This window comes from Lupinus angustifolius, chromosome LG08, assembly GCF_001865875.1.
Source record: "Lupinus angustifolius cultivar Tanjil chromosome LG08, LupAngTanjil_v1.0, whole genome shotgun sequence".
Lineage (NCBI taxonomy): Eukaryota > Viridiplantae > Streptophyta > Magnoliopsida > Fabales > Fabaceae > Lupinus > Lupinus angustifolius.
In genome coordinates, this window is record NC_032016.1 from 18877386 (window position 1) to 18895534 (window position 18149).

The 18149-nt window shown below is 31.2% G+C and overlaps 1 protein-coding gene and 1 pseudogene across 1 annotated transcript; both read right to left on the bottom strand.

The window, feature by feature from the left end:
• Window positions 266-4561, bottom strand: LOC109353786 (annotated as a pseudogene).
• LOC109353412 (ras-related protein RABA4d-like) lies at window positions 6953-9170 on the bottom strand. Its single transcript, XM_019595673.1, has 3 exons — window positions 8835-9170; window positions 7348-7834; window positions 6953-7245 (listed from the first exon to the last, which is right to left on the bottom strand). The coding sequence occupies exons 1-2, from the start codon at window positions 9059-9061 to the stop codon at window positions 7375-7377; spliced, it is 687 nt and encodes a 228-aa protein (XP_019451218.1). The 5' UTR covers window positions 9062-9170; the 3' UTR covers window positions 6953-7245; window positions 7348-7374.

The following is an 18149-nucleotide window of genomic DNA, read 5'->3' on the forward strand; positions in this document are numbered from 1 at the left end:
GGACGACTGCCCAAGACCACCAGTGGATGTCGCACCACCCTTTGTGGTGGTAGGTGGTCCTGATGTCTTCCTTGTGCGGCTGTAAACATGGATAATTGGGGTTTCTCCTATCAGAGAAGGCTTGGAAACCATGAAATATACGTGTGAGATGCTCTCAAGTCTTCTCTTTCCTTGCCTTCCCCTCCAAAACCAAACTCTCAAACAGACCCTAAGAAAAATCACCATCAATGCAATTGGTGCTACATAATTACAGTGATAATATTCATATGACATGACTTCTCCCATTTGTATAGGTACTATGTAGTATGGTATACACTAACGGTATACATACACTTTTCTTCAACATTCCAAATAACAACTAGGTCCAATTGGTATTCCAAAGAAAGAAAAACACATTGGCTGTCGCACTTAGCATGAAAACAAAAGGATGTAGCCGTAAAATACGTAAAGGAATTTTGTATTATTTGAAATGAATTAGAGTTCAATTGAAAACTAAAATTGTTCATTTTCTTGGACAGAAAAATGAACCACGAATTTCACTATTCCTTGAAAAGTTGTGACCCAGTGAAAGAGTAATAATGTATGGTCTTTTTATCACAATTGTGAATCATGAATGTTCTCATTTCTTTCCTTTAAGATTGATTACTGCAAGCTCTTGTTCAACATACTCTCCTGCACAGATAGGCAGATATTTGCTTGCCAGTGGCGATTCTACAAACTGTCCCAATGGCTTCAGAACTGCATCTGATGCTATGTGTGCAAATAACTACATGTCACAGACAAATATTACCAGTTAATATAACCAAGATAAAAGTCAATTTTATTATGCTCTTCTTTACTAGCACAAAATAATAATAATAACTTTGTCTTCGCTCACTGTTGAAGAGACTCGCCATAAGCTACGTTTTTGCTCTTTTGCAAGTCTGATCGCATCGGCTGTCCTATTTGTGCCAACCACCTCATACATGCCAGCTATGCAGTCCCCTCCAGTTACCCACTCTATCTGCATTTTGAAACAAGAAAAAAACTAAGTGCACACATGGACATGCAGCTGTTAAGATTAATCACATTTATCATAGAGGGCTTCAAATTAATTAGAGACTTGTAACCTCAAAGGAAATGAGAATGAAATCAGAGCCTGCATCAGATATAAAATTGAGATATGGTATCTAATGTTGATGAAACGCTGAAATACCTATTACCTACTAGAGATAAGTAACATTGCATAACAGTTTAAAAGGGCATACGAGCATAAGAAAAATGAAGTCGTTTTGATCGGAAAGACGGATATGAGGGAAAAAGGAATAAAGTAAAATGTCTCAATTTGCAATTAGAACATAATTCTTACAGATGAAACACCCGGAAATTAAGGTGCTTCAGATTACCTGTTTTCCTGTTTGAATAAGAAGACATCCTACTATAACTTTTACTTCAACTTTTTGTCCATTTCTTAACCAGATGTTTAAACCAGGAAATCTACTTCTACCATGAATTGTTAGGAAGTTAAGGTCATATTGATATCCTGCAAGAACAGTTCTCTCCTGACCATATTTTTGAAGGTCACTGCCTGTTGGGGCTAACAGATGTGGGGCCTAGTACATGACAGAAAAAGACAATAAATACACCATACAATCACTAGAAATCACTAGTTATTACATTAAGGTCGATGACAAGTACATAATATTACTACCTAACAGACATTCTAGAAAATGAGCTCATTAATTTTGCTTAGATTTTGGGGTGTTCAAAGGCTTGAAACGGGTTTGGTTTGACCTGAACCTTACCTGTTTTGGCTGGATCCTTGGACCCCAAACCCGACCATAACCCAGTAAAGAGCGAGCAGAAACCAACCAAATCCGATATTTAAACATAATATGCAAATTTGAATATTGTAGATAGCCAAGTAAAAAAAAGTTATAGAAGAAACTAAGTGAAATTAAGCAAATCCATACATTCACTATAGTGAAATTGTTCTTTCTTTCTGGAAATGCATAAATATAAATTATATTGTTAGAAGGCTCAGATATATAGCCTATTTGGTGGCTATATCATTGATAAATTGAGTTTCAAATTGAAGTATACTATGTCCTTTATTAAAGTAACAGAAATGGTCCCATGGTGGCCCCTTACATGAGGCTCCCACCAATGGTGGGGTCTGGTGAGGCCCAACATAACTAGAAAAGAAAAAGGAAAGTTAATTTTGAATCTTGTCAGAGTAAGCCAGATTTATTAGAGAAATTATGCTTTTCTTCAGAAAATAGGTTTCTGCATTATATTCATTCCCACAAGTAAAGCATCCTACTACTTTTGAAGGTATAATAAAAAAAGGCATGGGTTTCAGCCTTGTTGCACACAAGTCTAATTTTAAACAGGATAAAATAACAAACAACTAAAGAAAGTAAATCAAGTATCACATGCATGATAGTTAGTAAGTATAAATAGAGCATAAAGAACAAAATATGATTGCAGCTTTGTCGCAGTAAAACACTACCATGGAAATAGATCACACACATTGGAAATAGTATGAAAAGACACTTCAATGACTAACTTGAATTGCTGATATCATTTTATATCCCCAGGAATCCATGGTTTCTTTCCATTCAGGGAAACCGTTAGGTATGACTGGCTCTGCATTGAGTTCCTGCACAGCTGAAATAACATTAGGAACAAACAATACAATATACACCTACATCTTCAAGAAACTAAATGAGAAACAAGAGACCTGAAAGCGAGTGTTTGATGGGCGAGGACCAATTCTCCAAAAGTATCTCCATTTGAGGTCAGGTCCAATAGGAGTATGAGGCTGGTACTCTTTAGGCATTGCTTTTAGTTTCTCTTGCATTTCTTCATCAATCAAGCTTCTTCGAACTTCTACTTTTTCTGGTGTAACCCCAACCTATATTATCCATTTGAAGCACCATTTACTATAATCATGTCTTAAGCATTCTCTTAGCCATCAAAACCACCATATCACACCCTCAAACAAACAAACAAAAAAAACAATTATATAAATACATTAAAATAATAACCTTAAAGTAAATGATCAGGAACTCAGCATAGTGCTTGATACAGAAGTTACTATAAAAATGGGAAATGCCCTTATTGAAGGACCAAATTTATGTTTTACACATATTATAGTAGTGAATGAAAGCCCTACTAGTAACCACTGAATGAACAACTTCATGATGGAAGAATCCATGAACCAGCAACAACAAAAAACTCAACCCAACACAATTTTGAGAAACCCCACAATAAACATTGTAGGACTAAAAATTCTGACAAAAATAAATAAATTACACATAAGTAAATGAGCAAATTTACTCTATTGGTGCACCTTGGCTGAAATATTACAGTCTTGGTGTACCTTTTACAAATATTACTAAAGTAGTGTATTTTTTAAAAACTCGGTAATGATATTGCTGAGTTTCTTATTTGTTTTCTCTAAACATCACAAGACTCGGCAACCATGTTGTAGAGTTTTTAAAATATACATGTTTTATTAATCTCGGCAACCATAATGAAGTTTTACACTTTTTTTCACTCAAAAGTCGACAATGAGAGTGGATGTTTACTTTTTTTTACATATTTTTTATACTCGGCAATGATAATGGAGTTTTTTTTTTCTTTACCTATGCACAAAGTAAATATATTAAAAACTTCATCCAATGTGCCGAGTTTGCCCTAGGTAAAGAAAAAAACTCCATTATGATTGCCGAGTATAATAAAATATGTAAAAAAAAGTAAACCCCCACTCTCATTGCCGACTTTTAAGTGGAAAAAAGTGTAAAACTCCATTATGGTTGCCGAGATTAATAAAACATGTATATTTTAAAAACTCTACAACATGGATGTCGAGTCTTGTGATGTTTAGAGGAAAAAAATAAGAAACTCAGCAATATCATTACCGAGTTTTTAAAAAATACACTACTTTAGTAATATTTGTAAAAGGTGCACCAACACTTATGTAATATTTAAGTCAAAGGTGCACCAATAGAGTAAATTTGCCCTGTAATATTTGTAAAAGGTGCACCAAACTGTAATATTTCAGTCAAGGTGCACCAATAGAGTAAATTTGCCAAGTAAATGACTTACCCTGATCATCACATAATATATATAGAACAACCAAAAAACCAAAATTGAAAGGAGAAAAACAATGTGGCCAATTTCTTAAACAAGAGAAAAACCCCAACAACATAAACAAGTGGAAATGAGATAGAAAACATGAAAAAATAAAACTTTATAGAAAAAGAAAGAGACCCAATTACCTGATAATGCAAATGGGGTCTCTCTTGGAGGACTTTGAATTCATGGGGACTGGAAAAGTACTTCTCCATCATGTCAATGAAGCGATCGTTGTCTTCAACGGAGCATCGTAGATCCTTCACCAGAAGTGCTCCGGTGTCCCTAAGATTGCGGCTAAGATCGGCTCAAAGTACGGTGAGTTGGGGACTGAGTTTTTGGTCGGCGCCGGAAATGGCGAGATAAGGGGAGAGATCTATGACTGGTACGTCCATTTCTCTCACACTGATCGAATTGTTGATGGCGGGAGAAGTTGATCATGCATTGTGAGGGCATTAATTGATTAATTTATTAGTTTTGCCTCGTTGATATTTATCTATCCATTTTGAGAAACTTAAAATTCATAAATTCATGGTTTATTTTGAAGAAAAAGTTTTTATATTTATATCTCTTGAAATTTATCTATGCATTTTGAGAAATTAATAATTTGTTTCTTTTGGATAAAAAATAAATTTGTATGTCTTGTATAACAACTAGAATGTATTAAAATTAATCCCTATTTTTCATATTTAGTATTATTTAATATTTTATTGATTTATATTAATGATAAATAACCAATAATAACGGAGAAAAATGATATATTTGAAAGGAGAAAATATCATATAAATCAATACAGTCATTATATTTAGAGTGAATTACACTGACACCCCCTGAGTTTTAGAGAAATTACACAAATCACCTAGACCTTTTTAAAACCTACATAAATCACCTCTATTTATACATATATATTACACTGACTACCCTTGTAAGAGATATAAGTGTAATTTCTTAAACAAAAATAATAACGAGTATAATTAAGTCAAAACAAAATATGTTATAGTGTGGAGACAAGTTCAAATAGTATAAACTTATGTATATTTCATTATTTTTTATTCGTTACAAACTACGTCAATAAGTCTAAGGAAATGTTTAAATTACTCTAACTAACCAAAATAAAGAATAAACATCGACATTTATACTATTTGGACTTATCTTCACAATATATCGTATTTTGTTTCACTTAATTACACCTGTCGCCATTTTATATTTAAGAAATTACACTTATCTATCTTACAGATCGTATTCAGTGTAATGTATATATATATATATATATATATATATATATAATTAGGGGGGTTTGTGTAGGTTTTAAAAAGGTCTAGGTAATTTACGTAATTTCACTAAAACTCAGGGGGTGTCAGTGTAATTTACTCTTGTATTTATTAAGAAATGTTTTTTTTTTAAATAGGATAGATAAATAGTAATATAGATAGTAATTCATTATTAATCACTCATTAACTATACTTAAACTTCCACATAATATTTCAAATAGTGGTTTCATACAATTCTGAACATTTGTGATTGGGATTCAACTCCTCTCCAGTATTAAAATGTGAGAAGAAAAAGTTTTTAAATTATTTAATTTAAAAAGTATAAAAATTTAGACCTTGAAAATTTATTTTTACCACTTATTATAATATTTCATGGCAATTGAGCAGCTTTCCCTTATTGTCATGCTCTTCTCAATAGGTAACTATCTCATTTACCAATACCACCATATTTGGTGTGTGTATTTTATATTTACCGGAGATTTGTGATAATGTACCTCATTTTCAGGAGTGGAGGCAACAAATTTTACTGTGCAAAATAGGTCTAGGAACACAATATGGCCTGGGATCCTAACAGGAGCAGGAAAGCCTCAACTCATGGATGGTGGAGTTCAGCTAAAACCTGGCCAGCAGATAAACATCACTGCACCAACAGGGTGGTCCGGCCACTTCTAGGGCGACATGGATGCCACAAGGCAAGCTCAAATTGGCGGAGATGGTGGTACACCACTGGCTTCACTAGCCGAGTTTACAGCAGACAGCAAGATTTTTATGATGTTAGCCTTGTTGACTGTTACAAAATGGCTGTGTCAATCTTCCCCTCTGGAGGATCCCGGCAATGTAAGGCGGTTCAGATTTGAACAGAAACTACCACAATGGATTGGAGTTGAGGAACAAAGGTCACATTGTTGGTTGTAAGAGTGCATGTACGGCATTCAACAAGCCAGGATATTGTTTTACTGCACCCGCAACTTAGACAATTTACATACAAGAGAAGTATTTATATTGACATATATAAGAGATAAACTCCAAATTTCCAATCATTGAATATGGAACAAATGGCTATGATGGAAATTATGAGAGAACATGTTAGTAGTCATTCAATGCTACAAGCACAATTAGCCAAATCTCGTTAACAAATGTGTGTTGCTTCTTTTCCTTTTCTCTTTACTACTCTATATTGCTTGTTCCCAACATATATTAATTCCACGGGAATGCAAATCCCAATGATGTACTACATAGGAACATAAATATGTCTCAAATTCAGTATTGATCTAGAAGATCACCTTTGTGTGTGCCACAAAGACACTAACTCATTAGCAGCAGCATCTTCTGCATGACTGCATCCCCTCCACCAGTTTGCATCTCATTGGTTGGAGGGTAGAAGATTCGGATGGTCGATGCTGCGACTAGGACGTTAGTGGATAAATTAAACTTCTGAAAGGTAGCAATTAGGTTGGCTCATACTTAGACACGGTAGCGTGAATGCATCGAGTTAAATATAATAACTGAAAAGTTTCCACAAATGATTAAACTTAATTTAATACCAGAAGGGACAGTCATTCATCAACCCACTTCTTTAATTGTAAAATGAATTGTTTATCTAGCATTCAAATCATGTGCACACATGATTAAGCAATAATGTTTTCCTATTCTGTAAAACCGAAAGAATAATGCCCTAGTTTTTCCAGACGCTGCTTTGAGTAATAGTCAATACAAATGAGTCACTTCCCTTTACATTGATAAGACCACTGAACCTCATCATATCATTCTTCAGTTGGTAGCTGATTCCATATCAACGGCAGTCGCAGAAAAAAAAAGAAACTTCGAACAAAAAACTATGCCTTACGACTGTTTCCTGAGAGGTAAAGTACAATATAAAGAAAATTAGACATAGTTAGAGGCATAGTAGATATACAAAATCCAATATAGCTCAAGGAGGAAGGAAGATTGCCTTTACCCAAAATAAAGTAGTTGCAAAGAAATACTAAATAACAGTACAACATTCGAATTTCTTTTTATCTTTCTGGTATTCATGTTCTTCAGATTGGACCTTGATTTTTATTCCTTCAAGTTCAAGGTTTACTTTATCCCAATTTGGTTCATGTCCATCTGCTGTGATGTGCTTCTTAATGACATTTTCATATACTTGACAGAGGAGACCGTGGAAAGCTGACTCCACATTGGTAGAGTCAAGTGCTGACGTCTCAGTGAAGAAGAGATCTTGCTGCCGGGCAAATTCTTCAGCAACCTCAGTAGGCACTTCGCGAGTAGAACTCAGGTCCGACTTGTTGCCAACAAGCATGATAGCTATGTTTTTATCAGCATGAATCTTAAGCTCCTCCAGCCACTTTTCAACATGATCAAAGGATTCGCGCCTGGTTATGTCATACGCTACTAAAGCGCCAATTGCACCTCTGTAATATGCAGTTGTAATGGCTTGGTACCTGTGATGAATGTCAACGTTATCGCAGGAAAATGGAATTGAGATGCATTTCGAGGACACTTTTTGGAACAGAATCAGTAACATCCATACATAAGTAAGCAATTAAAACACAGTATCATCAATATGTCAATTGACAAACTAATTAAAAATAACCATATAGTCGCCCTATTATTTCGTGTGTGGGGTGAAAAATGACAACTAAGAAGTCATCAACTTCTAACATATAATAATGAGCACATGCCGTGCTATTAAACATTCCCTTTTTGTTCTATTTTTCTTTCTTTTATTGTTACCGCCACGCAATATTTTTTTAAAAAATGCTCAACCAGAAAAATTGCTGCTTTTTATCTCACATAACTGCTGCTTTCTCCTTTCTCTCTCTCTCGTTACTGCTACTTTGTTTTGTCTTCTCTAGCATCTATAGCTGTTCCTTTTCTTCTTTACTTTTTAGACATAAACAGACTGGTGTAACTGTCAATAAACTGGTACTTGTGTCAGGGTGAGTATTTGTAAAACATGATTATGAACGAATTTGATTTTGTAAAATTGATTTCGATTATGATTAAGTAACTAAAGTAATTCATGTTTGAATGCTATTCTAGAAATCAAGTTTTGCAAGAAAACACAAATGCTACATTATCTCACTTCTTGCAAACGTGATTGTGAACATTCCAAGCATGATTCTAAAAAACTGTCAAACATGTTGGCACGAATCAAACCATGTTTACATCTTCAAAAGTGATTCTAGGGGCATCAAATGTGAAATGAAACACACAATTGAAATGTGAGTTTTGTTTCTTATAAAAATCAAATCTTAACTTCACTATAATCTATCTACATTCTCAATTCATATCCATAGCAAGTATAACTTTAGCTCAACAAAAACAGAATCCGGTTGTTGTAACACAAAAGCACATCCAATGAAAAGTAATTCAAACAAAAATTCAGAACAATTAAAGCATTTAAATTAATAATAATATGGGATAAGAGCAAAATTGGACCTTTCTTGACCAGCAGTGTCCCAAATCTGAGCCTTGACAACTTTGTGATCCATGACAACAGTCTTGGTGAGAAACTCAACCCCAATTGTGGATTTGGATTTCAAGTTGAATTCATTTTTTACAAACCGATGCAAAAGCTGAGACTTACCAACCCCAGAATCCCCCATCAAGACAATCTTGAACATGTAGTCAATTCCTCCATCCGAATCGATTTGTGAGTAAGCCATTCTTCTTGAAAACTGAACACAACCCACTTAACCCTTTTGAAAATTGAACCCAACAAAGCAAACCCCACCTTGGATTTCACTGTTTTATGTATAAAAATGTGACCTTTATCTTTGTATGGATCTATGTTTTGACACACACTTTCTGTCTGTATAAAATGGTAACTTATAGGAGCGGAAAAGGAGGGTTGTTGGGAAAACATTTTGGGTAAGAATTTAAGAAAGGAAATTGGAAAACGCAGAAATGGTAAGTGAGTTTGTTTAAACTTTCAACTATGAATCAAGCTACCATATTTTGTATCACTGATTGTTACAGATGAAAAGTGTTGTTTTTTATTGAAAGGACAAAGAAAAGAACAAGACTACCTACCGTTACCAGGAAGTTCAGACGCGTGAAGAGGACTCGAACTCAAATCACTTGTCCGAAAAATTATATCTCTTCTTGTCTCCATCTAATTAAATTATACTAAGTAATATAATTTTTTATTTATGATTTTTTTATTTAATTAAATGATACATTTAATTAATTTAGGATACCAATTAGGACATAAACTGGGAAAAGATGATCGTCATTCAGACCTGATTGTAATACAATCATATCCTCCATTTTAAATCATATAATATATATAATATTAAATATATGTATTGATATTGTATGAGTTTTATACATAGTATAAAAGTTCAGTTTGGTTTTTGGTGCACTTTCGTGACCGAAACGAACAAAAACATATGGTTCGATTTCAATCAATTACCACAAATTTAACTATAAAAACCGAACCGGACTGAGCTGCTTTTGAATGGTTCGGTTCAATTTTACAATTTTTCCAAATACTTTTTTGAAATTTTTTTGTATCAATTGAAAGTCCAAAATGTATTACAAACGATAATGTTTATTCATAAAATGAAAAATATTACTAGTATTATTATAAAAATTATGAATTATATATAAATGTGTAAAAAATTAAAATTCATAATTGTTTGTTAGTAATATATATAACACTTCTGTAATTGATGGAGAAAAAGCGAATTATCAAATATAATAATACAATCCACAATTAGTAAGATATATATTTATTAGTAACATATATAACAATACAATTCATGATTAGTAACATACATTTTACATTTAGTAACACATATAACAATACATGTATAATAATATATGATAGTTTCAAACTCCATACCACAAAAGTTGAAAATATGTTCCAAATCATCAAGACATTATGAAACAGTTTAGTAACTGAAAACATATATAATAGTAACCTAATAACAATTTAGTAACATATATAATACTACAATCACACAAAATTGATAATTTAAGCTAAAAAATTGGTTGAAAAATTTAAACAATAATAAAACATTATTCTCTAGTGTCTATTTCTTTAATATGCGGTTCGATTTTAGCGGTTCCTAAATTTTTAAGACCATAAACTAAAACAAATATAAACGTTCCTTAAAAAAACCGAACCGTTAAATCAAATCGAACCATATTTTACAGTTTGGTTCGATTCAGTTCCATCAATTTTGCGGTTAAAACCAGATTCGCTTACACCCCTAATTTTATACATTGCCACTATATTATCTACCATCCATTTCATGTATAATTATCATTGATCTTCAAAAATTAGTCCAAATGAATAACAAATAACACAATAACTATGTACAAATATTTAGAGTGAGGATCCACTTACTTTAAAAGTAAGTTTTTTAAAATTACTCTTTATTCTATTCATCACTTCCAAGAACATCTAATGGTTTAAATCTATTTATTAATTTAAATTATTGGATTTTCCTAGAATTAATGGTTAGGATGAGGAATAAGTTTAAAAAACTTACTATTGGAGTAAGTGAATTCCCTCCCAAATATTTATATTATTAATGTATAGATATTAGGCTCGGAAAGTCGGAATAAATAAATTGTAAATGGGTGAAGATATTAGTCTATTTTGTAAAGAAATGAAGTGGAACTTAATTCATTTATACACTAGTTTTCCTTTTTAACTACTAGCGTGTTGAAAGCGACCATCGTGTCTGTTAACTCACTTTCCTATCATTTATAATGTATAGTTTGTATGTCATAAATGTCAAATATAATGTTAAAATGGTAGTATGCATGAATAAGAGAGATTTTTGATGACAATAAAGAATGAGAAAATGTTATTGAATTGAATTAATTCGAAAGTTACATTGAATCATCTATATAAAGGGAATAAAACACTAACTACCCTAACCAAATTAACTAACCGATTAACAAAGGCTCAACTATTTTAACATTCCCCCACAAGCTGGAATGTATCAAACATTTCAAGCTTGAAATAATTGTGTTGAATACGATGATATACTCTAATACCTCCTCTTGCTGGTGAGCGAATCTTCGTCTCCCAGTCTTGAAATCTGAACGTGAAGCAATACTGACGCTTAACCACCATTTGGAATCTCAAGAACTTTTAAAGATCTCAAATTAGAGGGAATTGATGTGTGTAGTAATTCTTTTTTGAAGAGTTTGAGGTTTGGTATGAAATTTGACATGGAAATTTGATACCAAAATCTTAAGCAGCAATGTCTTGTATGAAACAGCCATGCAAGAAAGAAAATGAAACTTGAATTGCAAATATGGAAGTCATTTGTTGAACTCTTGAAAAATGATCTTGAAGAAAGATACATGATGGGTAAAGAAAATATTCTTTGAACTTAGGATGAAGAACTTCCTAATGAGAATAAAAAACCAAAGCAACGAACATGAAGGTGTGAAATTTCCCTCTCAATATAGCATTGAACATTTCTGAACTCCTCAACATGGCAAGAGATAGTGATGGCTCCTTTCTTATTAAACTCATATTCTTCTTCAGTCACCTTCAAAAGCTTAATTGTCATACACCCTTTTGGAACCTGCTTCTTCCCTTCATTGTGATGGAAAAGAATATGCCACGAGTTGAGAAGCAGGAGCAAATCTTTAGTATTGAAGATGTTGCAAGAATGGTTCTTCATGACATAGAATCGTGAAATGCAATGCTTGAAAATGAGAATGAGAATGATCATTCCTTGTTAAATCTTGGAATGATGGATAAACAACGCGGAAGCTAATAAAGGAATAATTATGCTCTGATACCATGTTAAAATGGTAGTATGCATGAATAAGAGAGATTTTTGATGACAATAAAGAATGAGAAAATATTATTGAATTGAATTAATTCGAAAGTTACATTGAATCATCTATATAAAGGGAATAAAACACTAACTACCCTAACCAAATTAACTAACCGATTAACAAAGGCTCAACTATTTTAACATATAATATTTTATGTTAAAAATTTGTGATCTATAGTTGAATTTATTTGATTGATGTAATGTCCAATTTTAAATTGAACATTCGTGTTCTACATTAAAAACTAATAGTCATAATGTAAGAATAAGAAATAATTAACCAAATAATATGAGCATATATTAGGTGGAGAGGAACATTATGTTATATATGATTTTTTTGGTAAAAATTAGAAAATAGTGAAGGCAAAATAAGGAGAACCACAAATAATATATATATATATATATATATATATATATATTATTACATTTAAATCATAACAGAAAGATACAGACGAAAGAATATTTCACTCAAACTTAATTTTAAATGTGTTTTAGTAATAGTTAATCCTGTATTTCATTGTGTTGATGAATTTAGATTCTGAAAATGATTTTTTTTGCTTAGTATAATATGGCTGCATTCATCTATATCTATTGTTAATAAAACTCATTAAATAAGAGTTTTGGTGCAATATGTTGTCATTTAATATCATCAACACTCAACAAATTTTATGGAATGTTTTAACATTATGGTTAGTACAATGATCTGGGAAAAAGAAATAAAATATTTAATACATAAAAAATGGTAGATATAGTTTTTCTATATTTATTTCCATTTTTTGCTATTTATCGTTGGTGCTTCAAAAAAATTGTTTTATATTTTTGTTTCCAGGTTAATTTCTAATTTCCTATCGTGTCCTTAATATATTTTAACTTTTACAAAAAATCATATAATCTTAGGTAATTATCCTTAACACAACAATCACATATCTTACTTTAAATTGAATATTATAATAAATATAAAAAAATATAACATTATATATATTCAATAAAAATTATAATTCACTAAAATAAAATATATGAAAATTGAATTCTTAAAATCATAAAATAATAATTTGAGGTGATAAAGGAAGTTGGTAAGCTTTCAAAAAGAAAAGAGGAAGGTGATCCATTACTCGTAATTAGGGATGACAAAAAACCCATAGATGTGGGTAAAACTCATACGGGCAAGGGTACGGGTCACAAGCGTGGATTTTATATACGGGCCGGTATGGATATTATGGTACTCATACCTGCAGGTACCCGTTATATATGATTAATATATTATATTTAATTCAAATAAAAAGTACATAATTCTAACATTCATTACACTATGTACATTTTTTTATTTTACTTTGTTTACATATTTTATTGAGTTTGGTGGTCAAACAGCCTACAAATATTATTACGTGTGTAAAAGCACACATGTTTTACAAAGAAAATATATATTTTTTGTTAAGGAAATGAGAACAAAAAATCATACAAATAGAAAACACCAATAAGTTTAGCATTTTTGCCAAATGTTCAATCAAAATGTACAAAAATAATTAAGTTTCATCTCATTTGAAACATAATAAAAGTAAAAAATTAAAATTTCATTTATAATATAGGAAACCTGCGGCTACACGTTGTACCCACGAGTACCTAGAAATACCTGCAAATACTTGCACACGGGTATCTGTATGGGTACGGATGGGTATGAGTAATGCTCTCCTATTTTAAAATAGGTAACGGATAGTTACTACTCGTGCCCGCCTGTACCCGTTGTCATCCATACTCGTAATTCTAGGGACATTTCTCCTTACTATTTAATACTTTAATTACTTACAATGCCCTCCAATTGATTCATCCGGTTAATAATTCAATTTTTATTAATAATAAATATATTTGACAATTTATAATTTAGATTTTATTAGTCCTCAGTTATATATTAAAAAGATTTTAATATGTTAACGTTTTGAATCTTATTAATTGTATGGCTAAAGTTTCCATCCAATGCTTTTATTTGTATATGAAAAATATACTTTTTAGGTATAGTTACTTAAAGTGCCATCTATTAATTCATCGGACTATTGATTCATTGTTTATGAAGTCAAACTACTGATGCACAAATAAAAACTTGTAATGAATGACATTAATGTTGCATAATTAATATGAGCATTACAACAGCATATAGACGTTGGCAAATTATTAATACATGATTAAATTATACTAATACATACCCTTGAGGTAGTAAAATTATACAAATCATTTATTTATTTTTTATACCTATAAAAAATTCTAGTTTTTATACGTGCATTATACTAACTATCGCTCTATAAGAAATACGTGTGATTTTTTAAACAAAAAATGTGATAAGTATAATTAAAATAAACAAAATATTGTATATTGTGAAAACAAGTACAAATAGTATATGAGACAATACATTATGATTATTTTTTGTTTATTATAATATATTATTAGAAATATTGATGCATCTTGTAATGAAAATGTATTGACTCATATACTATTTTGATTTGTCTCCATAATGTATGGTATTTTGTTTAACTTAATTATACTTATTATTTTTGTTGTTTAAAATATCACACTTATTTCTCATACAGGGATAATGAATATAATGTATGTATACAAATCAGAGATTTTTGTTGGGGTAAAAAATAGAGAGGTGATTTATGTAATTTTATTAAAACTCTAAAGGTGTCAATGTAATTTATTCTTAATATAAATGTGAAAAATGACTTCTTCCAACTTAAATATATAGTAAATTTTTACACAATCACTCACCAGATTAAGATATGTTATCTCAAACATATCCCAAATAGGTTATGATTACCTATCAAAACACTCACAGCAGATACTCACAAAATTACTTATGAGTGAGAATGAGTATCATAATATTCGCCTCACGGATAACAACATACATATTTTAATTATATATTTTATATTTTTGTTGTTATTTTAACATTATATTTTGTCTATTTCATTATTATTTTATAATAAATTTTAATGATTGATTGAATATAATCATAAAATTATTATATTACTCAATTAATAATTATTTTTATATATCGGTTATTATATATAAACATATAATTAAAATTGGAAACTTGTTGAGTTCCACAAATACTGTTATTGATAAATAATACTTGTTGAGTTCCACAAATACTGTTATTGACAAATAATACAGGTTTGTGTATGGGTATGCACTACTTGTGCTCGCCTTGCCCCTTGTCACCCTAGTCCCAAATTTTGTCGTAATACCAATAATAATGAAGGATAAACAGATGAATATTAAAAAATAATAATTGACATAACATATTTTGTGGAATGAGATTTGTGCATTGCTTAAAAGGGCTTACTGATAAGGGGAGCATATTTGCGGTCCCTCTTTTTGTATCACTCAATGTACCACCACTTTTGATTGGTTGAAAAAAATTATTGAAGTTAAAATTACAATTATTAAATATTTTTTTAGCCTACCAAATCTCCGAGCACATAGAGTGGCACAAAAGAGTGAGACAACAAATATGAACTCATTGATAAGTAAGGGGATATCCTTGCTTATACGAAGAAAAAAATTGTTCATTTCCTACGCAAAAATAAAGATATCGTCATTCTTAGTGTGTGTATTACTTGACATTGGTGTAAAACTGGAACCTGTTACTTCTTATAGTTCCTTTTTGAACAATGAACAAATTTGTATAGTTGCTTGGAGAAATCTTCCAAATTTCTAGCAGCTAGAGAGTTAATTAATTTCATTGGATTCTCTTATGTAAATTATATTGATGGACAAATATCACATAAATAGTTGAACAGTGACCTATGATATTACTATATATTGCACAGTTATTATGAGCATCACATCACTATATAGAAGTTGGCAAAAAAAAAATTTATACTGGGAAAGGTATCTCCTCACCCTATGACTAATGAATTAATCATTTGAATCGAACCTTTGACCTTTTGGTTAGCATGGTCTTCACCACTAGACCAATGTTTTGTTGATATTGAAGTTGGCAAATTGATTTCAGATTCACCTGGACCTAAAATCAAACTAGCCAAATATCAGCACTATTTTATATAATTACACTGGCCATCAATATTTGAACACACACTATAGGATAAAAGGAAATAAAAAACCACTCCTTTCTTTTGCTATATACAAGGATATAAATCAGACATGGTCACCAATATTGCTTCTGATTACTTGAACAAATGCACTTTGCCTTTATTAAATTACATCACTTAAACTACTTGCCTATTTCATACTCATTTGAACACATTACTGCTTGAGTTGTTCTTGGTTGTTTTCAGATTATGCATCGGGCTTGGTGCAGCCTTGGCTAGGACTTGATGCAGAATATATGCGCTGTGCACCAGACTTGGCTAGGAACTATATGCATCAGTCTTCACTAGAAGATGCACCAGATGCGGAGTAGCCTCAGTCAGGATTATGCACAACAGATGCACCAGATGCGGAGCAACCTCGGTCAGGATTTTGCACCAAGCACCAGAACAGCCTCGGTCAGGAATTGACTTGGACACCTTGGCACGATGAACCAGGTGAACCAGATCAGGAATTGGCTTGAGACAGATTGGCTAGACACTTTAGCAAGCTATCTACAAATCACTTGGGTCATGAATGATGGATGTAGTAGAGTTTCTTAATACACATTTAACACATGCTTAATTGTTTTAAAGCATGTGCTTTCTAGTTTGTTAAGATGGTTAGTTAAGTTAGTTATGTTACTTGCATAACAAGCCATCATGTATATAAGCAACACCATTGTACAATTATCAAATCAATCAATGAATTCACATTCTTCTACATTCTATATACACATCTATCTTCTCTTCTAAACACAATAGCCTTAGTATTAGTGAGTATCTGCATGAAGAGGAAAATATTTGGTCAGACATTACAGACTTCAGTGGAAGCCAATGTTATATTTCTGATTTTTATATTACCTTAACTTGTTTCCGTAAGTCTTTAATGTACTCAAGTGCCAGATCCAACATATCTGATGTACTTGCTTGCTACCAAAAAGGAAGCACCAACTCAAAAAATGTGCATATGAAGTTTCAATCGACATGTAGTGTGCTAGTGGTAGAGTTAGATTATACCTTGCCTGATTTTCGGAAAAGATCTTGCAATTTCTTCATTCTTGTGCTAATTCGGGCTCTTCTTTCCTGAAATTGAAGATCACAGTAGAATATGAAACATCTCACCACGGTTAAATGCAATATTACATTGCAATCAACTACATTTTTTGTGAAGTTTTTGACCGTAGTATCTCCATAGGCATTATCATGAGACAAACCCTTGGTATCATCACAAGTCAAGTGCATTTAAAGTGCATTTATTTTGTAAATTTGACAAATATAAATATTCTTTAAAGTGCATTTTTTATTAACCTATGTTTATTTTGTAGATTTGTTATTATTTTATAAACCAGTTCTCATTTTCATTAATTTTTTTGTTTATTTTTCATAGATTTATTTATTTTGTTGTTATAAAAAAATATAATAAACTAATTTATAGCAAACCCTCTTTGGGATCTAAAATACATGAAATATTTAAATATAAACAATTGAATACACTTTGATTTATTTTATTTTGTTTCTTACCTTTGTTATTATTTGCAGATATAACAATATTAGTTTATATATTTTGATACTTTGTAACAATAATTATGAAACTCATGATTTTTATGATCAAATATTTATTTATATCATATGAGTTCATATTACTATGATAATAATAGTTTGTACTCAATTATATATTATCATGCTTTACTATATATTTGATCATTATGTTGTATAATTTGTCAATTTATGGACGATTAATATATTATCATGTCTTACTATGCGACAAAAAAGTTACGAAGACATTGTGTCGTTACATTAGAAAACATATCCAATGAAATTAATTCACAATTTTTGTGTTTCTATATATTTCGCTTTATTTTTA